The 25,774-nt window shown below is 40.3% G+C and overlaps 1 protein-coding gene across 4 annotated transcripts in view; it reads left to right on the forward strand.

The window, feature by feature from the left end:
* Window positions 1-24,683, forward strand: part of JAM2 (junctional adhesion molecule 2) — an 82,039-nt gene extending 57,356 nt beyond the window's left edge. The window contains exons 4-11 of one of the 4 annotated variants that reach the window (XM_040227559.1): window positions 426-578; window positions 5,594-5,796; window positions 8,154-8,253; window positions 10,922-11,029; window positions 11,792-11,831; window positions 13,052-13,067; window positions 19,777-19,819; window positions 21,407-24,683. In XM_040227559.1, the coding sequence (XP_040083493.1) occupies window positions 426-578; window positions 5,594-5,796; window positions 8,154-8,253; window positions 10,922-11,029; window positions 11,792-11,831; window positions 13,052-13,067; window positions 19,777-19,785 (629 nt within the window). In that variant the 3' untranslated portion in view covers window positions 19,786-19,819; window positions 21,407-24,683. The remainder of the gene's footprint in view (window positions 1-425; window positions 579-5,593; window positions 5,797-8,153; window positions 8,254-10,921; window positions 11,030-11,791; window positions 11,832-13,051; window positions 13,068-19,776; window positions 19,820-21,406) is intronic. The other 3 variants (XM_040227550.1, XM_040227566.1, XM_040227573.1) reach the window with 3 other exon arrangements.
* Window positions 24,684-25,774: the final 1,091 nt, after the last annotated feature.

Raw genomic sequence — 25,774 nt, forward strand, 5'->3', positions numbered from 1 at the left:
GAAGCTTAGGGGGTTGGCACTTAGGGGAAGGTAAATATGACCACCTTTATCCAGTGTTTTCTTTATAAAATTTTTTGTTGCACATTTCTTTATATTCCCTGATCTTCTTGTTGAATATATAGTGAGCTTTTAATTTAAAGTGTTGATAATGATGGATACAATGCAATGATGCTGGGATTTAGTTCAAAATAATCCAGTGGTTAGAACCGAGTGTTCTTTTGTGAACAGTATAAGATTCTAAAAAAAAAAAAAAAAAAAAATAGAAATTAGAAATAGCAGCACTCATAAACGATTTTTAAGGTTTTAAATTGAGTTTATTAATAGGAAAATAAATGCAGTGGTTACCAAACAAAGCGATTAGAAGAAGGTAGTATATAGAAAGTTATTGCCTCATTATTAACATCATCATCTTCTTTTTCTAAAAGGTGATTTTAAGGATCGAGCTGAGATGATAGATTTCAGCATACGGATCAAAAATGTTACAAGAAATGATGCTGGGAAATATCGCTGTGAAGTCAGTGCCCCATCGGAACAAGGTCAAAACCTGGAAGAGGATACGGTCACTCTAGAAGTATTAGGTGATGTGCTTGTGTGTGCGTGGTTACTGTTCCCGCCCTCATCCCCTCACCCAGGCAGCTCAGGGCCCCAGTGAGTAAAGGTGTAAAGGTGGACCTCCAGCACCACCTTCCCTGCAGCGGCCTCTTCACCTCACTGGCTGCCGACATTTTACTGTTACTAACTCATTATGAGAAAGTCTCTTTCCAGTTAAGATTGAGGTAAATCTTAATGATCCTACACTGTGTGCAGCGTGATCAATCGTGTCCAGCTCTTTGTGACCCCATGGACTGTAGCCCGCCAGGCTCCTCTGTCCATGGGATTTTTCAGGCAAGAACACTGGAGCAGTTTGCCATTTCCTTCTCCAGGGGATCCTACACTATACACAGAAGCACTTTCCTCAAGAGTTTATTTTTCAGTCACTTTCAGCATATGTAGTGATTCTCTTATTATATAAAATAGTCTCAAATGAGATGATAGAAAACCAATAAAACAAAAGTATCAGAATTAGCAGATGCAAACTGTCATATATCAAATGAACAAACAACAAGGTCCTACTCTATAGCTCAGAGAGCTATATTCAGTCTTCTGTGATAAACCATATTGGAAAAGAATATGAAAAACAGTGATATGTGTATATGTATCTGAATCACTTTGCTGTACAGAAGAAATTAACACAACATTGTAAATCAACTATACTTCAATAAAATAAACTTTTTAGAAACTATAGGCTGGGGAAGTATAGAAGTTATTCTGGTAAGAAAACAAATTGGCATTTATTGTGCAGCTAGTATGCATTAGGTTCTTTCAAGTGTGTAATTTTACTTAATATTCACTGACAACCTGATTTTTATGGATGAATATATAGATGTTAAGTGATTTTCCAGGGCTGCACAACTAGTGTCTGGACCAATATTTGGATCCTGATAAGGTTAAATGCAAAGCCAGTACAATTAGTTACTCTAAGATGCACTGATAGACAGTAACTGCCTATGATGATCACTGGCGGAGGAACTGATCCATTCTTCTCTTAGATGTTGCTATAAACTGTCAAGCAAAGAGAATAAAGTAACTCCTCTTTCTTGTTCTATTATATGTAGGCTGTTTCTAAAATACTAATGATGTACTGTTACAGAAGAAATTTAATTCAGAAAATCTTGCAGGAGATTCAGCTGGTGTATTAGTCTTCTGTTGCTACATAAGAAATCATTGCAAACTTAGCAGTTTAAAATACCACCCATTTGGGACTTCCCTGGTATTCCAGTCACTAAGACTCCACACTCCCAATGCCTTAGTCAGGGAACTAGATCCCACATGCCACAATTAAGAGTTTGTATGCCGTAATGAAGATTGAAGATCCCACATGCTACAACTAAGACTCAGCTCAGCCAAATAAGTAAATAAAAACATTTTTAAAACCCCACCTGTTTATTAGCTCGTGGTTCTGTAGATCAGAACCCTAGCACTATGTGGCTGGGTTCTCTACCCAGGCTTTGTATCACAAGGCTGAGATCAAGGAGTCGGCTGGGCTCAATTCTTGACTGGAGGTTCTGGAGAAAACTCTGCTGCCAACCTCGTTCATGCTCATTGGCAGATTTCACTTCCTTATGATTGGGCTTCCCGGGTAGCTCAGTTGGTAAAGAATCCGCCTGCAATGCAGGAGACCCAGGTTCAATCCCTGGGTGGGGAAGATCCCCTGGAGAAGGAAATGGCAACCCACTCCAGTATTCTTGTCTGGAAAATCCCATGGACAGAGGAGCCTGACAGGCTACAGTGTGGGGTCACAGAGAGTCGGACACTACAGAGTCACTAGACCACCTGGTTGGTGAACACATAGTTGTAGAACTGAAGTCCCCACCCCATGCTGGCTGTCAGCTGGGGCCACACTCAACTCTACAGCCACCACATTCCTTGGCCTCTCTGTCTACAACCTAACAAAAGCATGTTGACTCCTTCTTGTGTTTTGAATGTCTGATTTTCATTCTGTGACTAACCAGAGAAAACTACTTTTAAAGAGATCATGTGGGACTTCCCTGGTAGTCCAGTGATTAAGACTCTGCACTTCCACCACAGGGAGCAAGGGTTCAGTCCCTGACTGGGGAACTAAGATCTCACATGCTGCAATAGCACAAGTGAAAAAGAATGAAACTGAAAATAACTAATGAGAACCTACTGCACAGTTCAGGGAACTCTACTGAATGCTCTGTGATGACCTAAATGGGGAAGGATAGCTGAAAAATAGGGGATATATGTATATATGCATAGCTGATTTCAGAACTGGCCCATTGGAAAAGAGCCTGATGCTTGGCAAATTGAGGGCAGGAGGAGAAGGAGCCTCAGAGGATGAGATAGTTGGATGGCATCAGTCACTCGATGGACATGAGTTTGAGCAACTCCGTGAGGTAGTGAGGGACAGGGAAGCCCGGCATGCTGCAGTCCACGGAGTCGCAAAGAGTCAGACATGACTGAGCGACTGAACTGAACTGATAGCTGATTCACTTTGCTGTACAGTAGAAACTGACACAACATTGTAAAGCAACTATGCCCCAATAACAACTAATTAAAAAAATTAAGAGGTCATGTGCTTATGGCAGAACCATCTATGCAGTCTCCCTTTCCTTAAAGACAGATTTGCATCCTTAATTACAACTCTAAGACCCCTGCAGAGTAGGACCTACATTTGTGTTTGATTGAATAACTGAGAGAAAATGTATACACACCAGAGCCTGGGAACTTGGGGGACCGTGTTAGAATTCTGCCTACACAGACAGCTCTGGATTTTCCTGGATTTAAGGAAAGTCTGGTTTACTTTACAAATTTGACTTGACTTTAAACCAGACTTTCCTTAAATCCAGGAATAGGATAGAACCCTAGAATAATACTAACACAGGTATTTTCTTTCTTGGCCTGAAGAGGATTTTTGTTTGAGTACTGGTCCTGAAAATCTTCTCAGCTTTGACTTTGAATATAGTTGATAATAATATATTAAAACCATTGGTGAGGGGGAAAGTAGAGATGGTTTATCTAAAAAAGAATAATTGTTGTAGTAGCTAATGTTGTGCTTCCTATTGTAACAGGTAAGCCTTGAACTCTCAGTGAGTGGCTTACATAATCGAAGTTTCTTCCCTCATGTAAGTCAAGTCTAAATGGTTGGGGACACAGATAATAATAGTTGTAATAGATAATAGACAGATAGATAATAGATAATATAGCTAGACAGATAATAGATAAATAATAGATAATAATAGTCTTTGCCACTCCATGGACTATATCCTGCCAAGCTCCTCTGTCCGTGGAATTCTTCAGGCAAGAATACTGGTGTGGGTTGCCATTCCCTTCTGCTGGGGATCTTCCCAAAGTCAGGGATGGAACCCAGGTCTCCTACATTGCAGGGAGATTCCAAATCAGTAGAGATCCAAGCTAATGCGAGACTAACATCCTCAATACATAGCTTTCTGAGGTCACCATGGGTCTTGACACCTAGCTGGTAGTGGGAGGGGTAGGAGTATTACCAAACCCAGGTCCCACTGCTCGCCCCTCAAAAGCCATTCAAGAGGCCAGGTTGCTGGAAAGGAAGTGAAGTGAAGTGAAAGTCGCTCAGTCGTGTCTGACTCTTTATGACCCCATGGTCTATACAGTCTATGGAATTCTCCAGGGCAGAATACTGGAATGGGTAGCCTTCCCCTTCTCCAGGGCATCTTCCCAACCCAGGGATCGAACCCAGGTCTCCCACATTGCAGGCGGATTCTTTACCAGCTGAGTCACGAGGGAAGCCCTGGTGGAAAGGAAAGTGTGCTTTATTTCGGATAGTGGCAATGCTGGGGACAGGGGCGGGGGCGGCCCTGTCCAGAACCCAACTGCCCTCACCCCCCAACAATCAAGGCATAAGAGCTTTTACAGACAGAGGAGGGTGTTACATGCAGAAACAGCACAGTCAGCTCTGACAGTCATCTTGAGATTGGTCATTGGTGGTCTCATCAGCGGCATCTTGATAGTTTTAGGTACAGTCTTCAGTTCCAGGGTAGTTTGTTTCCATTTCTTTGAGGCCAGTTCTCAGAATTGTGGCAGCTACAGTCTGGGCATCATGAGTTAGCTTCTCCACCTGGGATTTCAGTATCTATAAGACAGGCTATGGTTCAGAATAGTATCTATAGCCCTTCAGAAGGAACTGAAGGTCCTCGACTATGCTTAATGACTAAATTGTTATTATGTGGTCTCTTTTGACTGTTTTCCTTTGTTTCTGCATTTTCTCACTTCTCTGATTAAACTTACTCTTTGACTAAATTTTTTCCACAGACAAAAGGCAGGCAGAGTGTATGATTCAGGTAACTCAAACTGGGGCTCTCTAACAACCTAGAGGGAGGGGACATATGTATACCTATGGCTGTTTCATGTTGATGTATGCATGCGTGCTAAGTCACTTCAGTCATGTCTGATTCTTTGTGACCCTGTGGACTGTAGCCCACCAATCTCCTCTGTCCAGGGGATTCGCCAGGCAAGAATACTGGAGTGGATTGCCTTGTCCTCCTCCAGAGGATCTTCCCAACTCAGGGATCGAACCAGTGTCTCTAACTTCTGCATTGGCAGACGAGTTCTTCACCACTAGCACCACCAGGGAAGCCCCATTGTTGATGTATGGCAAAAATCAAACCAATATTGTAGAGCAATTATTCTTCAATTAAAAAAAAAAGTCAGGCAGAGGACATGGGGTGGGGGGGATGGAGGCAGAGGCAAGCAACATAGGGTCCTGCTCCATTTTAGAAGGAAGGAAGGAATGGAGAATCATACAGCAAGTTTTTCTAGGTCAAGACTGGGAATAGCATGTATTCCATTGGCTAGAACTCATGCATGTTACCCCATCTGACTGCAAGGGGTCTGGCACATGTAGCCTGGCTGTGTGCTAGTGAAGAAAGGAAGTGGGTCTCTTGAATAATAGCCAGTCTCTATCATAGATGTCCAATAAGTCCATCTTTACTGGGCTGTTAATATACTTCTTCAGCTTGTAAATAACCAGTGCCATTTGACTTCGAACCCTCAGTGGCTCCGGCAGTTCCATCATGTGAAGTACCCAGTTCTGCTCTGCGTGGAACTGTGGTGGAGCTGCGATGTCAAGACAAAGAAGGCAACCCAGCTCCTGAATACATGTGGTTTAAGAACGGCGTCCCTTTGTTAGAGAATCCAAAACTTGGCTCCCAAATCACCAACAGCTCATACACAATGAATCCAAAATCTGGAACTCTGGTAAGGTCATTTTAAGCATTGGCCTAATAACTGTCTTGCATTTGGGAAAATGAAATTATTAGAACTAAAATAATGTGAGTAGAGGGCTGATGCCATTGCTTATTAAATAGACAGAGGAAAGGGGAGCAGGAAGGATGGAGCCAGTCACACAGAGAAGTGATGGGAAACGCTGCCGTAGGGGATGAGAAGACAAAACAGAGGACTGGGGAGCTGGGCACACAAAGCTTGGCACCAAGGGCCTGAGGCGTGACTGAGATGCAGTCAGGATGATGGATCAGGCCTGAAAGGTACTAAGTGCAGTCTCATATTTATACTATCAGGGAAATGCAGGAAAACGCTCTTGGGAAACGGAATTCTCCTACACCATTGGTGGAAATGTAAATTGGTTCATTCACTATGGAAAACAGTATGGAGATTCCTTAAAAAAACTAAAAATAGAACTACCATATGACCCAGCAATGTCATGGGGCATCTAGTTTTCCCGAGAAAACTAATTTGAAAAGATACATGCACCTCAGTGTTTATAAAGCACTGTTTACAGTAATCAAAATGTAGAAGCAGCCAAAATGTCCATCAACAGATGAATGGATAAAGTAGATGTGTTGTGTGTATATATACACATGTGTGTGTGTGAAATAACGCCAGTTCAACAGCATGGACGGACCTAGAGATTGTCACACTAAGTGAAATAAATCAAAGTTGAATATCGTATGACATCATTTATATGTGGAATCTAAAACGCGGTACAAATGAACAAAACAGAAACAGACTCACAGAGATAGAAAGGGAACTTACGGTTACCAAAGGGGAAAGGGAAGGATAAATTAGGAGTTTGGGATCAGCAGATACAAAGCTACTATACATAAGATAGATAAACAAGGTCCTACTGTATAGCACAGGAAACTGTATTCAACATCTTGTCATCAACTATAAGGGAAAAGATTCTGAAAAGCGACCTCATGGACTACAGCCTACCAGGCTCCTCCATCCATGGGATTCTCCAGGCAAGAGTACTGGAGTGGGGTGCCATTGCCTTTTCCGATAGAGATTTATATGTATGTATAATTGAACACTAGAGACTAGCACAACATTGTAAATCACCTGTACTATAATAAAATCTTTAAAAAAAAATCAGACTTGGGGATGTCCTGACCTCGGTGCCAGCCATATGAGAACTGTGCCTATTGCCAGCATGTGATAGGATATCTGTCATTAAACTCTATGACTAGCTCATCAAAAACTCTGTGACTTGAATATCTAATACTTTAGCTTTAGTCCAGATTGATGGATCAAAAGCTTTTCTAAGGAATATTGATGGAAACCTACTTTTAAAAAAAGCTCTTTCAAGTTAATGACATTTACAAATAAAGGTATTTTACCATCTCCTCTCTGACTTTTTAGGGTCCAGGTGGGAGTAAAAGAAGATCATTACATCTGAAACTTTTGTTTTCATTCAAAGTAATGTGTCAGTTTTAAAAATGCTACATTTTTAGCAGTGCAGGATCACTGCCACAATTGTAAGAAAGTTTTAAAGGCATGGTAATAAAAATTTTAATGAATTTTAAGAGGAGAGTATAATGTTTCTTTTCCTCCCTTCAATCTGCAAGTGTACAGTAACATTTAAAACCTAGATCTTCTGGTGACTAATAAAGCATATCGGTAAAGTGACTGAAGGATCAGCATATCAGTGGGTATGATTGCTCAATATAAGGAAGGCCGCTCTGGCCCTTTCCGAGTCAGCAGCCTTAGTCAGCAGGTCCGAGTGATTTTACACTGAGAAACTGGGCAGAAAACCTGCTTTCACACTTGGCTATATTTACTTTGTAGATTTATTTTTTCTCAAAGCAGGTGATGAAAAGCCCCGAGGCGAGTCTGAAATGATATAGATTCACTTTCCTCAGCCCCAACCCTTGAAATATCTGAGATGTCAAAGGGGTGCACCAGGGTAGAGCCAAGATGGGTTATTTTCTGAGAAATGAGCAAAACAAAGACTCCAGCGTGTGGATGACAGTGGCTTCCTTTGAATCCCCGGTTATGCGCTGGAAGATCATTTTTGGTTTCAGTCTAACTTATTATTTACACATAAACCTTGGCTTTGAGTTCATGGTGAATATCTTTAAAGGAGTCTGGTTCTTGGGACTGATGATTCCGTAAAGTGAGAATGCACAAGAGAAAGCTTTCTATCCCACCATGTTGAAGGATGCAGAAAGAAGAGGGATGTGGGAAGAGAAGAGAGGAAAAGGCCTCAAAGAGCTCAAAACCTGATGGTTTCTAGGCACATATATTACATGAGGTTTTTTTAGGAGTCCACTGATAGAGTTATTGCTTAAAGATATATTTTTTTCTTCCACGAATAGCAATTTAATACTGTTTCAAAAATGGACAGTGGAGAATATTCCTGCGAAGCCCGTAATTCTGTTGGACATCGCAGGTGTCCTGGGAAACGAATGCAAGTAGGTAAGCACAAAATATTGGGACGAACAAAGAGTTTGCAGTTAGAATGCGCAGTTATTTAAGAGTGGAGGGAGCAAGAGATAGGTAAAGGCTATGTCACGTGAAGGATAAGCCAGAGGGAATGTTTAAAATCAGCTTGACATAATGTTACAAAAATGCAAAGATGCTGTTTTAATCTGCCTTCCAAACAAGCCAAGGATATTTATCATTGTATTTTACAGATTTTGGAATAATTATTGAAATAATATGCTCAGCTGAGCAATCCTCTTTCAAACAAAAGCTCAAGAGTATTGTTAAGTGCTCAGGGTCAAGGACTGGGAGTAGGGATTTGCATTCCAGCTTTGCCACTTATGAACTGCATGCTCTTGAATAAGTTAATTAACCTCTGTGCTTCAGTCTCCCCAAAATGGAGATAGTGAAATACTATCCTCATAAGGTTGGTATGAAAATTAAAATAATATTCAAAAGTGTTAGGATGGCATTGATGAATTATGAGCACTGTTAAGTACTGGCTATTTTAACTGTTAATTTTTTCAGTCCCCCCAAATACTATGTTTATACATATTGCAGACTAAAAAGACTTTTTTTGGTTATTTTTTGGGGTCTTTTGACTGTGCCTTGTGGCTTGCGGGATCTCAGTTCTCCAACCAGAGACTGAACCTGGGACACGGCAATGAAAGCGCCAAGCCCTAACCACTAGGCCAGCTGGGAACTCCCAAGACATGTTGAATATAGTTATGGATCTAGTTTGCTGTAAAACATAACTCATATAAATTACATAAAATAAGCTTAGAGTCCAATAAAATTTGATTCAAGAATCTTTTCAGATTGCATGAGTTTCAGAGTGAGCATGATAGTTTTTTTCAGTCTTATATGTAATAAAATATTTTAATTCTTTCTTGTATGAAAGTCATTTGTTTGAAAGTGGTTGTGTAGTAGGGATGAGCTGGAGATGGCACCCACAAGGTTAAAGGCCACTCTGGAGGGCTGCACCCTAAAGCAGAGTACTGAGGGCTCCCCCTGATTCAAGAACTTGTCTTCAGCTTTGTGGGGTCAGAAGTTCATTTATTGAGTGCTTTTTGAGGTATGCAGATGTGTAGGCAGTAATTCACACTGTGCACAGTTAACTCTTAGCAACATTTTTTTTTTAAAGAAAACATTCTTATTAGACTTCAGGATATCCTAAATAAAGATATTCAATAGTATACTCTAATTTCCACAAGTTTGAATTCCAGTTCTTTTTGAAATTCAGCTATACATACTATCCACCTAACTGACTCACAAGCTAAATGTTTATAGTCAGACATGAGCATTTGCTTAAATTATCAGAAAATATCCCTCTCAATGCTGCTTTAGAGTTATTAGAACAATTCATCCTTTTTCTTTTCTTTAAATGCTCATATTTAATATCAATTTAGCCTCATCTTAAGAAATACTATCTATGAAGTCATAGTTTTGACATACTAGTTGGTTTTTTCCTAGCATGCAGTAAATAAATACATAAAATTTAGAATTTTATTTCCTAGTTTAGTTCAGTTCAGTTCTGACTCTTTGCGACCCCATGGACTGCAGCATGCCAGGCTTCCCTGTCGATCACCAACTCCCGGAACTTACTCAAACTCATGTCCATCGAGTCAGTCCAACCGTCTCATCCTCTGTCGTCCCCTTCTCCTCCTGCCTTCAATCTTGCCCAGCATCAGGATCTTTTCCAGTGAGTCAGTTCTTCGCATCAGGTGGCCCAAAATTTGGAGTTTTCAGCTTCAGCATCATCCTTCCAATGAATATTCAGGATTGATTTTCTTTAGGATGGACTGGTTGGATCTCCTTGCAGTCCTAGAAGCATCACTTTAATTTGAACATGATTTCCACATACCTACACTTTCTGGTATAAGCTGACTCAAAAGTTAAAGTTACTTTGTTTAAGGTTCATCCCTTGATCCTAGATGTTTCACATTCTTAGTTTGGAATTCACACCTTTGGAAATTCATAATTCATGAAGTCTCATTTCCAATTTTGTTTTTGAATTCTCACCAAGAACTTGTCACCAAAACCAGATCTGTTGACTGCTCTAAATCAATGCTTTGTAAAGTGTAGAAGAACGTGAACCGCAGGTTTGCTGGTTACTCCCAGGCTGCTTCGCTGTACAGCTCCACAAGATCCTGCTTCACACTGAGCATGTGGCTCCTTTCCTTTCACCCAAATAATGACACCCTCCTTTTATCGTGGCTTTTTTTTTTTTTTAAAGAAAGAACCCACTATTTTCATACGTGTTACTACATTTTCTATGTAGGGAGGCATAAGGTGGGTAGTATTGAGAATACTTGAACTCACTGAACTTTAAAGTTCACTTGTAACCTGATATTTAATCATATGGATTACTGTTGTCTCCAAATGCATGCCAGAGAATGCCATATATTTGTATTTTATTTCTGGATCATAGAACTTTTTCAAATATAAAAGATTCTTATAAAACTTAGCTCTGTTAATATTTCCAGCCAGTTTTGAACTGTGTCCTGTAAGTGAGTTAGTTGACTAGACTTAAAGAGCATGAAACCATCTGTTGTTTGTGGTGTGTCTACAAAAGGGAGCTTTTCTGAGCTTTTGCAACTGAATGACTACATCTGTCCACCTTTTTGACATGAGTTCATGCATGGATTCTTTTGCATTCCAGATGATCTCAACATAAGTGGCATCATAGCAGCTGTGGTCATTGTGGTGTTAGTGATTTCTGTCTGTGGGCTTGGCGTGTGCTATGCTCAGAGGAAAGGCTACTTTTCAAGTAAGTAAATTTCACGCTTTGCTAGAAAACTTCTGCAGATATTGAGTTTTCTTCTGAGACACTGTTTGTCCTAAGAGGCTCTACCAAACTCTGGAGAATAGTTTTGGTTAACTTTCCTGCAGTAGGAAATGTTCAAGATGGCACTCAGGTGAGTCATGAAGCATCGTGGAAAACATAGGGAGGAAAAGACAGAGCTGTCTCACCGCAACATTTCACGGAACGCCACAGAATATGTGAGAGGCATCCTGGAGTGGCATAGTGCAGCAATACCAAGAGAAGCAAAGTGGGTGGGTATTTATAGAACATGTACATGTATTTAAGATCCTTTTAAGTTAGGAATTGGGCTTCCCTGGTGGCTCAGAGCTTAAAGCGTCTGCCTGCAATGAGGGAGACCTGGGTTTGATCCCTGGGTTGGGAAGATCCCCTGGAGAAGGAAATGGCAACCCACTCCGGTATTCTCGCCTGGAGAATCCCATGGGCGGAGGAGCCGGGTGGACTACAGTCCACGGGGTCGCAAAGAGTCGGACACGACTTCACTTTCACTCTAAGTTAGGAATTGTGCTTCTCAAGATGTAAATTAATTTCTAGTTTTATGATAAAAATTTCATTGGAATAAATCTGTGAAATGTTTTATCAGTGTAGAACAATGGAATGTTGAATGTCACATTTAGTACAAATGTATTTAGAAGAGAATTGTTCAGTAAAAACTAGAAACCTATAGTATTATAGTTGCTTCTGAGGTTTTGATTTCTTCGGGTTTAGGTCTCTTGGAGCTCCTATTTGGTGATACAGTAAGTTTGAGGTAAATGGATGAGATTTTTAAGTGCTTTATTCTTTTAATGCATTTCTTTACTCCTAGCCATTTTATGGTGAACACTACTTTTGGAAATCAGGTTTAAACATTTTTTTATACCAAAGTAAAACTTAAATTTAAAGGGAGTTTCTAATGATAACTATAAATATGTATTGTAAAATGTTTTCATGAATGTGGTTTCAGGGATATTCCCTATTATTAAAAATGCTCTGTGAGTTAATAAATAGCTGTTCTTTTGTATGGTATTTCAATTCAGTCCAATGTAATGTAATCCGGCTGAGTCCCCCTGCTGGTCATCCGTGGAAGTACAGACAGATTAGATTGCTCTTTAAAATTCTTATCTCTTATCTCTACCTGCAAAGAATGTCTGTCTGAGTGTTTTTATTAAAAATTTGGTTAAACAGTTTTTCTTAAAATAATGAATTACTTGAAGGTTTTATATGAATATTATTAATTCATTAGCTAGGAATGTTACTCTCATTTTCATCTAGCAGAAAACCTCTCTAGGAGAGTTGTTTTCTTGAACTTGCATTTCAGAAGGGGTTGGCAAACTGTGACTCATGGACCAGATCTGGTCTGCCAATAGATTTTTCTATGGACCACAAGCTAAGAATACTTTTTGCAAATAAACTTTGCAATCTATCTGATAACAGGGAACTACTGTTGAACACCAATTAAGAAAAATATGCCCCCAAAAGAATTCCATGCTTCTAATTAGTAGACCTGTATTACTAGATTTTGATTATTATTTTTTTATTTCACTGGGTTTATTGAAAGTTACTTGCAAAAAATCTGTAAGTGCTTGGCAAAAAATATGCACGTGCTTTTTTTTTTTTTTTTACTTTTCATCTTATATTGGAGTATAGTCGATTAACACTATTATGTTAGTTTCAGGTGTACAGCAAAGTGATTCAGTTATATTATGATTTCTTAATTCATTGATAAAAATTTTTGGAAATTTGTTTCTCTTTTGTTATATTAGTACCTACTTAATATCCTTGGTTTTACCTCTTTGCCCAGAGCCTAAAATATTTACCTTGTGGGCCTTTACAGAAAAAGTTTGCCAACCCTCCATTTAGAAGGTATAAATGTCAGCAAGTGAGAATCAAAATTGAAAACAAGAACTTAATTCCAAACTCATTTTTATATGAATCTGTATCATACCCTATTAATTCTTATATTAATGATATTTACTTATTCTTTTGTAGAAGAAACATCTTTCCAGTAAGTATACTTTTTTAATGCATGCTTTCCCCTATATCAACTGCTTTTTTGTTAATCATCATTTAAAGTCAAAAGTGGGAAGTTGGGTTATTTGTGAGGGTTTAATTCTTTGGGCAGTGAATTGGATTCATCAAGGAACACATCCCACCTCATGCCTGCTTGTAAATGATGTTTAATTATCTAGAAGAAAATGTGCTGTGCTTAGTCACTCAGTCGTGTCTGACTCTTTGCGACCCCATGGACTGTAGCCTTCCAGGTTTCTCTGTCCGTGGGAGTCTCCAGGCAAGAGTACTGGAGTGGGTTGCCATTCCCTCTTCAGGGGATCTTTGCAATCCAGGAATCAAACCCAGGCCTCCCGCACTGCAGGTGGACTCTTTACTGTCTGAACTGCCAGAGAAGAAATAGAGTCACGAATTTGACTTCTTAGGCGTTTGCACAGTGCTACTTGAAAAAGCTTTTTTTTCTATGTTTCTCTAAATTTAAAATGTTCAAATAAAATTTTCTCTAGCAGTCAATTTTACATTTAATTGCATACCAATTATGTGTCCAGTCTTATCCTAGGGACTGGTAACACAGCAGTGAAAAAACTAGACCAAAATACCCCTCTGTCCCATGGAGCTTACCTTCTAGTAGAGGAAGGCGGAAAGTAAACAAGTACATGAGCTCAGCAGTATGTCAGATTGTGGTAAGTATAATGGAGAAAAATAAAGCAGGCAAGAGAACAGAGAATGCAGAGGGGAGGAGTGGAGATTGTCCTTGTAAATAGGTGGTTAGGGAGGGCCTCGCTGATGAGGGGACATTTGAGAAAGGTCTGAAGGAGGGAGTGAGTCAGGCAGATAACCATGAGACAGACGCGTGTTCAAGCAGAAAGGAGAGAACAAGGGGAGATGCTGGGCGTGCCTGGCGTACCTGAGGAACAATAAGGAGATCAGTGTGGTTGAAACAGAGTGAGAACAACCCGAGGAAGACATGAGTGAGCACGGTAGTGTAGTGGAGGCAGATTACAGATTTTACTTGCAACCTCTTCCCGGCAGACGTTTCGCTTTGGCTCTGAGTAAGATGGGACATCATTGGAAAACCTTGAGCAGAGAGGTAGCATCTTCGTACTTAATTCTTAAAACTCACACTGGCTGCTCTGTTGAGAATAAACTGTAAAGGTGACAAAGGGTGGAGGAAACAGAGAGGCCAGTAGGTTAATTACTAAATAATCTAGACAAGAGCAGATGGGGGATACTCCCAAAATGATGGTGTCGACAAGGTCAAGAAGTGATGGTCAGTCAGTTCAGTAACTCAGTCATGTCTGGCTCTTTGCAACCCCATGGATTGCAGCACACCAGGCTTCCCTGTCCATCACCAACTCCAAGAGCTTACTCAAACTCATGTCCATCAAGTTGGTGATGCCATCCAACCATCTCATCCTCTGTTGTCCCCTTCTCCTCCTGCCTTCAATCTTTCCCAGCATCAGGGTCTTTCCCAATGAGTCAGTTCTTCCCATCAGGTGGCCAGAGTATTGGAGTTTCAGCTTCAGCATCAGTTCTTCCAAAGAACATTCAGGACTAATTTCCTTTAGGATGGACTGTTTGTATCTCCTTGCTGTCCAAGGGACTCTCAAGAGTCTTCTCCAATATCATAGTTCAAAAGCATCAATTCTTTGGTGCTCAGCTTTATGGTACAGCTCTCACATCCATACATGACTTCTGGAAAAACCATAGCTTTGACTGTACAGACCTTTGTTGGCAAAGTAATATCTCTGCTTTTTAATATGCTGTGAGGTTGGTCCTAGCTTTTCTTCCAAGCAGCAAGCATCTTTTAATTTCATGGCTGTAGTCACTATCTGCAGTGATTTGGGGGGCCAAAAAAATAAATTCTCTCACTGTTTCCACTGTTTACCCATCTATTTGCCATGAAGTGATGGGACCAGATCCCGTGGTCTTAGTTTTCTGAATGTTGAGTCTTTTTTTTTTTTAATTAGAAATATGTTAACTTCTCTCTTAAATTAAGGAAATTAAAAATTTTAAAACAAAAATTTTAAATATTTCCTCCTACTTTTAAGATACAGTTAATTGTAGTGACTTTTTTCTATTTTCTTTCTTTTTTTTATATTTATTTATTTTTTATTTTACTTTACAATTCTGTATTGGTTTTGCCATACATTGACATGAATCCACCACGGGTGTACATGCATTCCCAAACATGAACCCCCCTCCCACCCCCCTCCCCACAACATCTCTCTGGGTCACCCCCGTGTACCAGCCCCAAGCATGCCGTATCCTGCATTGGTCATAGACTGGCGATTCGATTCTTACATGATATTATACATGTTTCAATGCCATTCTCCCAAATCATCTCACCCTCTCCCTCTCCCTCTGAGTCTTAAGCCAGTTTTTTCACTCTCCTCTTTCACTTTCATCAAGAGGCTCTTTAGTTCTTCGCTTTCTGTCATAAGAGTGGTGTCATCTGCATATCTGAGGTTAGTGATAATTCTCCCGGCAGTCTTGATTACAGCTTGTGCTTCATCCAGCCCAGCATTTCGCATGATGTACTCTGAATATTAATAAGCAGGGTGACAATATACAGCCTTGACATACTCCTTTCCTGATTTGGAACCAGGCTGTTGTTCCATGTCCAGTTCTAACTGTTGTTTCTTGTCATATATACAGATTTCTCAGGGGGCAGGTAAGGTGGTCTGGTATTCCCATCTCTTGAAGAATTTTCCATAGTTTGTTGTGATCCACAGTCAAAGGCTTTGGCATAGTCAATAAAACATAAATAGATGTTTTTCTGGAACTCTCTTGCTTTTTCCATGATCCAGCAGATGTTGGCAATTTGATCTCTAGTTCCTCTGCCTTTTCTAAATCCAGCTTGAACATCTGGAAGTTCACAGTTCATGTACTGTTGAAGCTGGCTTGGAGAATTTTGAGCATTACTTTGCTAGCATGTGAGATGAGTTCAGTTGTGCGATAGTCTGAACATTCTTTGGCATTGCCTGTCTTTGGGATTAAAATGAAAACTGACTTTTTCCAGTCCTGTGGCCACTGCTGAGTTTTCCCAATTTGCTGACATATTGAGTGCAGCACTTTCACAGCATCATCTTTTAGGATTTGAAATAGCTCAACTGGAATTCCATCACCTCCACTAGCTTTGTTCATAGTGAAGCTTCCTAAGGCCCACTTGACTTCTCATTCCAGGATGTCTGGCTCTAGGTGAGTGATCACACCAATGTGGTTATCTGGGTCATGGAAACCGTTTTTGTATAGTTCTTCTGTGTATTCTTGCCACCTCTTCTTAATATCTCCTGCTTCTGTTAGGTCCATACCACTTCTGTCCTTTATTGTGCCCACCTTTGTATGAAGTGTTCCCTCTAATCTTCTTGAAGAGATCTCTAGTCTTTCCCATTCTGCTGTTTTCCTCTGTTTCATTGCATTGATCGCTGAGGAAGGCTTTCTTATCTCTCCTTGCTATTCTTTAGAACTCTGCATTCAAATGAGTATATCTTTCCTTTTCTCTTTTGCCTTTAGCTTCTCTTCTTTTCTCAGCTATTTGTAAGGCCTTCTCAGACAATCATTTTGCCTTTTTTGCATTTCTTTTTCTTGGGGATGATCTTGATCCTTGTCTCCTGTACAATGTCACGAACCTCCGTTCATAGTTCTTCAGGCACTCTGTCTATCAGCTCTAGTCCCTTAAATCTATTTCTCATTTCCACTGTATAATCATAAGGGATTTAATTTAGGTCATACCTGAATGGTCTACTGGTTTTCCCTACTTTGTTCAATTTAAGTCTGAATTTAGTAATTAGGAGTTCATGATCTGAGCCACAGTCAGCTCCTGGTCTTGTTTTTGCTGATTGTATAGAGCTTCTCCATCTTTGACTGCAAAGAATATAATCAATCTGATTTCAGTATTGATCATCTGGTGATGTCCATGTGTAGAGTCAGTCTTCTCTTGTGTTGTTGGAAGAGAGTGTGTGCTGTGACCAGTGTGTCTCTTGGCAAAACTCTGTTAACCTTTGCCCTGCTTCATTTTGTATTTCAAGGCCAAATTTGCCTGTTACTCCAGGTATCTCTTGACCTCCTACTTTTGCATTCCAGTCCCCTATAATGAAAAGGACATCTTTTTGGGGTGTTAGTTCTAGAAGGTCTTATAGGTCTTCATAGAACCATTCAACTTAAGCTTCTTCAGCATTACTGGTTGGCTTGCTGTGATATTGAATGGTTTGCCTTGGAAACGAACAGTGATCATTCTGTTGTTTTTGAGATTGCATTCAAGTACTGCATTTCCAACTCTTTTGTTGGCTATGAGGGCTACTCCATTTTTTCTAAGGGATTCTTGCCCACAGAAGTAGATATAATGATCATCTGAGTTAAATTCACCCATTCCAGTCCATTTTAGTTCACTGATTCCTAAAATGTCGATGTTCTCTTGTAATCTCCTGTTTGACCAGTTCCAATTAACCTTGATTCATGGACCTAACATTCCAGGTTCCCATGCAATATTGTTTGTTATAGCATCAAACTTTACTTCTATCACCATTCACATCCACAGCTGGGTGGTGTTTTTGTTTTGGCTTCATCTGTTCATTCTTTCTGGAGTTATTTCTCCACTGATCTCCAGTAGCATTTGGGCACCTACTGACCTGGGGAGTTCATCTTTCAGTTTCCTATCTTTTTGTCTTTTCATACTGTTCATGGGGTTTTTAAGGCAAGAATACTGAAGTGGTTTGCCATTCCCTTCTCCAGTGGACCATGTTTTGTCAGACCTCTCCACCATGACCTGTCCATCTTGGGTGGCCCTACACGGCATGGCTCATAGTTTCATTGAGTTAGACAAGGTTGTAGTCAGTTGGTGATGGTATTCTGAATCTGTTTTGAACAATTTGCTGATTGGCTGTGTGCTTTGAGGAGAAGAAAGAAATCAGACATGGCTCCAAGGCTCTGGGAAGGATGAAGTGTGAAAGGTTTACTGAAGTGTGAAAGGTTTTGGGAGGAGCATGTTGGAGAGTGGGGTTGAGGGTAGGTGGAGACCTCAGGAGTGCTTTGCAATTTTAATATTTGAGATGTCTATTATACTTCCAAGTAGAGATAATTAGTGAGTAACTGAGCACATGAATCTGGGGTTAAGGAAGCATCTTAACTGGAGTTAACCAGGGATTCCCTGGTGGCTCAGATGGTAAAGAATCTGCATGCAATACAGAAGACCCAGGCTTGATCCCTGGGTCAGATCCCGTCAAGAAGAGAACAGCAACCCACTCCAGTATTCTTATGTGGAGATTCCATGGACAGAGGAGCCTGGTGAGCTACAGTCCATGGGATTGCAAAGAGTCAGACACAACTGAGCGATTAGCACTTTCACTCTTCTTAACTAGAGTTAGAAATTTAGGAGTCATTGGTGCATGAGATCTGTATGAGATCACCACGGTCTCCAGTTTATGTGCAGTTGGTTTGTCACTGTCCTCCTTGTATGTACGGAAATGGCAGACCCAACCTGGAGCGCATGGGCATTCTTCTCTCCTCAGGCACCATGGCTTCAAATGCCATTGATTTTCTGTTCCTAGACTTGCTCCTCAGTGCTGGTCTCTGAGCCCCTTAACACCCCAGGACAAGTCCAGGGTGAGGTCTGAGTTAGCAGTAGTTAGTTCAGGGGTGACCTTGGGAAAGCAGAGTAGCCTGATGATATAGCCACAAACCCCAGGTAATTGTGAAGATTCCTGCTTTTACTAAAAACTAATTGTAGGGAGGGTTATGAACGGAGGAGAGGCATCATCTTATACATGGAGAAAGGCTGACCACGCTATGGTGAGGGAGGTTTTATCTTTCATTCAATCACAATGTGTGTCTGTTAACCCAGACAGTAATCTGGGAGAAAATATCTTTATTCCTAGATATGTCTCCTTTTTGTCAAATCCATCTCTCTCAAAATGTATTGGATAATGAATTGGATGTTTCATTAGCTTGCTAGAGCTGCCTTAAAAGTGCCATAGACTGGTGGCTTAAACAATAGAAATTTATTCTCTCATAGTTCTGGGATCTGGAAGCCCAGACCTCTTTCCTTGACTTAAAGATGGTGCTCTCCCTGTCTTCACATGGTCTTTCCTCCATGCATGTTTATGTCTAAATTTCCTCTCCTTATAGGGATATCAGAAATATTGGATCAGGGCCCACTCTAACTAGTTTAGTTAATTTAATTACCTTTTTAAAGACCCTGTCTCCAAGTACAGTCACATTCTGAGGTACTGAGGGGAACTGGGACTTGAACCTGTAAGTATTTGGTGGGAATATAATGCAGCCCGTAACAGATCAGTGAAATATTAGTCACTGTGTAAAACTTTTTTCCCATGGAAAAAATGAAATTTGAGGTTGTGAAGATCAAGCTTTCAAAATGTTAAATCTTGATGAGTTGGTGAGTTAAAAGTTAGTAAGTCTCTGGTTTGCATATTCTGCAAACTTTGTTAGTATCTAGCCTGAGGCTACAAGTAGATTCACAGGGCTTCACACATACTGATATATTGTTGCATGCTTTTCTCTGTGAATATCATCTATAAATATAAGAAATTCAGTTAGGAGTGCTGGGCTTTTTATACCTGGCTAAGATACATGTTCTTCTTCCTGTTGAGAAAAATGTATGGAGGTAGCATTAACTGAAAGAGGATATGTATTTTAGAATTGGAAGCAATAATGTAGTAAATGTTCTTTTTTTTATATTCCCCAAACAGGAAGAGTAGTTCTGCATCTAAAGCCACTACCATGAGTGAAAATGTGAGTATTTTTAAAGCATATTTATAGAACAAATCTGTTTAGGGAGTCTGGCAGGGAAGTAAATTAATTGTATGGAATTGATGGATTTCTGCATTTAATATACCTTGTATCCATGTTTACCATTGGTCTTTAGAAGGAGCTAAATAAATGTTAGCTCACATCCCCTGCCCGGAATGGCTGCATTTGTAGAGCAGTGGGGCTCTCCCATCCCATTATTTTCTGTCCTGGTGTTTTCTATTGTTAGTCAGCCTCCTTAACATCATTAGATCTGGCATTGTCAGCTCCATTTTAAAGATGAGGAAATTAGGACATGCTTCTCACAGGATGACAATGGCCAAGCTGGGACCCACGTCCTTTATCCTTGTCAGCTTGACCGAGCAGATGGCTTCCCAGAAGATCTGTGGGTCCAGACTCTCCTGTAGTTACTCAAAGCTCTTGGAAATTTAAGCGGTATGGAACGTCCTCTGCTTTTGCAGAAAGGAACATTTCAGAAATCCTTGAAAAGATGCAAGAATTATCGAACTCAGATGGTTAAGGGAACATAATTTGGACGTTTGGACCCTCGTGTACTTTTGATTAGTAAGCACTCCAGAGAAGCAGTCAGTATGATCATTGCTCAGATTTTATAGCTCTTTGGATGGCTATTCAGCCTTCTGGACTAGCTTTCAGGAATACAATGGGAGGAGGGAGGTTTCCCATGTTTTTGAAGTTGAATTTCTTCCTTGACAAGTGGAGCGCTGCTTCCCTAAATTCCTTAGTACATTCTGCAGGGACTCACTTAGGATTCCTTTCAGTAGAGCTTAGGGTGAGGCATGGACATCAGTTTTTTAAACACTTCAGTGACTCTGATAGACACTAACCTTTGAGACCTACATAGTAACCTACAAAGTTTTTTCTACCAAAGATTTTAAAAATTGTCTACTCCAGAATCTATTGTGGAAGTCACTTCATTTTGTGGTTTACAATGCCGAAGCCTGTTGTTCCATAGAAGACAAGCAACATGGAACTCCAAGTTTGCTCCTCTAATTTGTAGGAAAATAACTCGAGTATGGAATAAAATAATCTCATCCCACAAAACAAGAAGAGATACTTGGTGGCTGAGTTGCCTTCATTAACTGCGAACTAGCGTCTCCAGTTGGAGTTCTGCCCTAGAGCAGGGTTTCTGCAACTTGGCACTACCGACATGTTCTTCTAATTCTTAGACAAGAATTTATATAAGAAACAACAGTTTCTTCTAAGGCTTGTCTAATTAATTTTTGTAATTTCACATAATTGTTTGATGTGGGGGGCTGTCCTGTGCATTGTAGAATGTGTGGGAGTACCAAGCAGCACCAGCTGTGTGCCAGTAGCATCCTCTTAGCAAACAAGATTTCTCCTGCTCAGATTCCCATTCCTACTTCTTTACTCTTTAGGCAGAGTTTCAGAGATTTGTCTCCTAATATTTATTTAACTTCCCATAAAAATATATTTGGTTTGTACCTACAAGATTCTCATAATGGGTACATCTTTATACTCCTAATATTTCTGTATTTCTTAATATGTGAATTAATACATCATATGTAAACTTGATTTTTTCTCTTTTCCTAGGATTTCAAGCACACAAAATCCTTTATAATTTAAAAGAATCCTACCTTGGCGATACACCAAAACCACAGTTGTTGCACAAGTTATTAAACGATTATAAAACAGCTTTGTCTTACATTTGCAAAGAGGTACATGAGGATATGAAATTGGTGTTGCATTATAATCTGTATGACTGCTAAATCACTTGAAATTTTTATACAAATAGTTCTGTCAGCACATAAAATACAAATCTGGCTTCTTGTGTCTTGACAGAGGTAAAGGAATCAAAATACTTTGTAATATTCTGGGGCTTGTGAAATGTTAAATATCCTAACTTCTAGCAAAAGTTACTAAAATGTATCATTCTGGTTGTGAAATGAATCCACAGAGTATGAAAATATCAGCCACATGCACCCTCTGTGAGAGTGTGATTTGGAGGGTTCAGAAAAATACTCTGACAGACACAAAAGGAGACTCTGGTCTCATTCCTGCCAGAATCCTCCTTTTCCTCTTATCTAATCCTTATTCTGCTGCTCGTTTATCACTGATCTAGTCACAGAACAGTGGCAGAATGGGTCTCATACCCAAGGATTTTACTCTGTGTTTACTTTCATTTCTGAGAACCACAAGCAACATGAAGAAAAATACCTAATACCAGAGCTCACTCACCTGGTGTGTGTCCTTGATTTCTTCATTAAACATCATTTTGAGAGTCAAACACAAACCCAAGTGTCTCATTTCACCCCCAGAGCTGGTTGTTGCCATTTCCTTCCCCTGAGACTCCTTTGAAGGGGATCAGTGACCTTGACACCCAAACTCGCCACTGGAGCTGATGCACATAACCCTGCTGATACCTGTCACTGTGTGATTGTGACTTCACATCTGTCTCTAAAAACCAAACGGTGAAATTTTACATTCAGCCAAGTCCCTTGCCAGTGCTCTGCCAGTCCTTCTTATGGCAAAGTCAGGGATATGGAGGGGAGGAGCAATTGTCTAACCAATAAAATGAGATGAAACAGCTTGAGCGCCCTCGGGTTCCTGGCACCCTGTGCCACACTTGATACATAGAAGATACAGGAGAAATGAAATGAAAAAAATGGGTCTGATCATCTGGTTTCTCAACTGATAGATCACGAAGACCTCCAGCTAGTGTTACAAAGTGAAAATTCCAATGATCCGTGTAATAGGTGAGCAGTTACATTGTGTTAATAACATGATCATCTAGAACTTATTTTGATTATTCAAATCATATTGAAAAAACAATATGGCTAGGGCATTCCCAGTTCTAGGCAAATCTAGATGAAAAGGTCTCTCACTACCTTTGACAACTTTGAACATGGTTAAGCTGCTTTTGGACAACAGACCCTGGTGACTCAGATGGTAAAGAATCTGCCTGCAGTGCTGGAGATCTTGGTTCAATCCCTGGGTCGGGAAGATCCCCTGGAGAAGGGAATGGCAACCCACTCCAGTATTCTTGCCTGGAGAATTCCATGGACAGAGGAGCTACAGCCAATGGAATCCCAAAGAGTCGGACATGACTGAGCAACTAACACTTTCACTTTTCAAGCTGCTTTTAAAGGAGTCCACTCTTTTTGCCCAGTGTGTGCTAAGTTGCTTCAGTTGAGTACAACTCTTCGTGATCTTAGCAAATCCCTAGGATTCACTGGACTGACAACGGGATTAAGTACTCACCTAGAGCCGAATATATGCCTGGACACGTCACTAGTCTGAGACATTCAGTGATTCTCACCAGAATTCTTACCCTTCCAACATTTTCTGTAAAGGGCCAAGAAGTAGATAGTTCAAACCATACAAGGCCATATGGTCCCTGCTACAACTGCCTGGACTGTACTCAGCTGTGCCATTTTTCATGCCATTGGAGCATGAACAATAATTTTTTTAAATGGTCTCATTTGTGTTATTTCATAAACAGTAAGCTATTGAGGGTAGCAATATTAATAACTTCAGATATGCTAATGAAAAAGAGTGATAACACTCTTAAAGCAGAAAGCAAAGAGGAACTAGAGAGCCTCTTGATGAAAGGGAAAGTGAAAATGCTGGCTTAAAACTTAACATTCAAAAAACAAAGATCTTGACATCCGGTCCCATCACTTCATGGCATATAGATGGGGAAACAATGGAAACAGTGACAGACTACTTTCTTGGGCGCCAAAATCACTGCAGATGGTGACTGCAGGCATGAAATTAAGACACTTGCTCCTTGGAAGAAAAGCTATGACAAACCTAGACAGCATATTAAAAAGCAGAGATATTACTTTGCTGACAAAGGTCTGTCTAGTGAAAGCTATGGTTTTTCCATACATACATCATACATCATATGTATACATACATCATATGTATGGATGTGAGAGTTTGACCATAAAGAAGGCAGAGTGCCAAAGAATTGATACTTTTGAACTGTGGTGTTGGAGAAGACTCTTGAGAGTCCCTTGGAGTGCAAGGAAATCAATCAATCCTAAAAAAAATCAGTCCTGAATATTCACTGGAAGGACTGATGTTGAAACTGAAGCTGCAATACTTTGGTCACATGATGCAAAGAACTGATTCATTGGAAAAGACCCTGATGCTGGGAAAGATTGAAGGCAGGAGAAGGGACGACAGAGGATGAGATGGTTGGATGGCATCACTGACTTGATGGACGTGAGTTTGAACAAGCTCCGGGAGTTGGTGATGGACAGGGAAGCCTGGTGTGCTGCAGTCCATGGGATTGCAAAGAGTCGGACATGACTGAGCAACTGAACTGACTGACTGATAAACAGCAAGCAGTCAGGATCTGGCCCACATGCAGAGTTTCCCAGCTGCCAGTGGACAAGCATTAAAAACAAAACATTTATCATTATAATTCTTACAGCACTTTTTGTTTCCCTGAAGTAAAATTGTGTTGTATAAAGGTTGGGGCTCTAGAATCTAATAGCAACTTTTGTTTTGTTTTAATTGTATCATTGACTGATGTAACAAGATTTATTTTTAGTGGGGAGTTTAACCTAACTAAATCTGGAACAATTGTTTTTCAATACAGCCTTGCAAAGAGCTTCCTTCATCTCACAGTTGTTTTTGTCTGATTAGTCTACATTAAAAGTAGCAGAATGTGTTCAGTTTTTTAGCCCATTTAATGGTGCAGGGGAAGAGTCATCCACCTATTGTTGTTCAGTGAAACCGAGGAAACTACTCCCTCTTACTGTTTGTAGCTACAAGGCTAAACTAAAGCTTTAGCTGCTCAAGATGAGAATCTTGTCCCTCAGTCTGGGTACCTGCCAGCTTTTCCAGTGCTAAAAAAAAATGCTCTGAAAATAAAATGCCGAAACTATTTATTGAACACTTTATATATGTCATGGAGGGTTGGGTGGATAGAGGTGAGGGTATATAAAACCTCATTCACCTCAATGACGTATAAAAAGAGGGCAATGTCATTTTACAGATGAGGAGACTGAGATGAACTGAGGAAATGACTGCCAAGTTTACAAAACCAACTGAAGAGGCACAGTCGATGTGACCCAGGTCCATCTGATCCAGAATGTTCTACACAAGATGTTTTTTCTCTGCCCCAGCATTCCTTTCTTTTACGTTCTCACATTCTTCTCCCCAAGGACACCTTCCTTTCATCCTCAGTAATCTCTGGCCCATGCACTCCTGTCTAGTCTCACAGCCTGTGATGCTTTGTCCTCCTGCCCAGGTTAGAGTTATGGTGGGGAATTCCCTGGTGGTCCAGTGGTTAGGACTTGGAGCTTTCACTGCCAAGGGCCCTGGGTTCAGTCCCTGGTTGGGGAACTAAGATCCTACAAGCCACATGGTGCAGCCAAAAAGGTTTTTAAAAATGCTACCAATCCATTAAAAAAAAAAAAAAAAAAAGTCATGGTGAATCATTTTATCCCCTCACCACAGATACTGAAATCTTTAATCTTTTTTTCAAGATTGAAGCTGACCATGATAAATACATTTATATTACTACCACTCTATCTTTAATCATTGTTTTTAATCTATTTATTCAGAGACTCCGTCATTCATTGGCACACTTTTAACTACTTTTATCTCCTGCTATTAGCTCATAGCTTTTGTCTTCTGGTATCTTCCCCCCTCGATCACCCCCTCTCCTAGTGGCAATTTCAGTCTCGCCATTCTGAAGGTTCCTTTTTGCCCTGGTCTCTCCCACACCATCTGTCAGTTACCATCAGATTACTCTCTTGAACACTGTCAACTCCCTTCTCGATTTTGACCCATCCCATTGCTAAAAGCTTTCACTCTTTTCTTTTACTTAGTCTGACTGAGGTCTAATCATCTTACCCTGAAATTCCAAGTGTTAAATCACTCAGTTATGTCCCACTCTTTTTGACCCCCTGGACATATAGTCCGTCAGGTTCCTCTGTCCATAAA

This window comes from Oryx dammah, unplaced genomic scaffold (assembly GCF_014754425.2).
Source record: "Oryx dammah isolate SB20612 unplaced genomic scaffold, SCBI_Odam_1.1 HiC_scaffold_2, whole genome shotgun sequence".
Lineage (NCBI taxonomy): Eukaryota > Metazoa > Chordata > Mammalia > Artiodactyla > Bovidae > Oryx > Oryx dammah.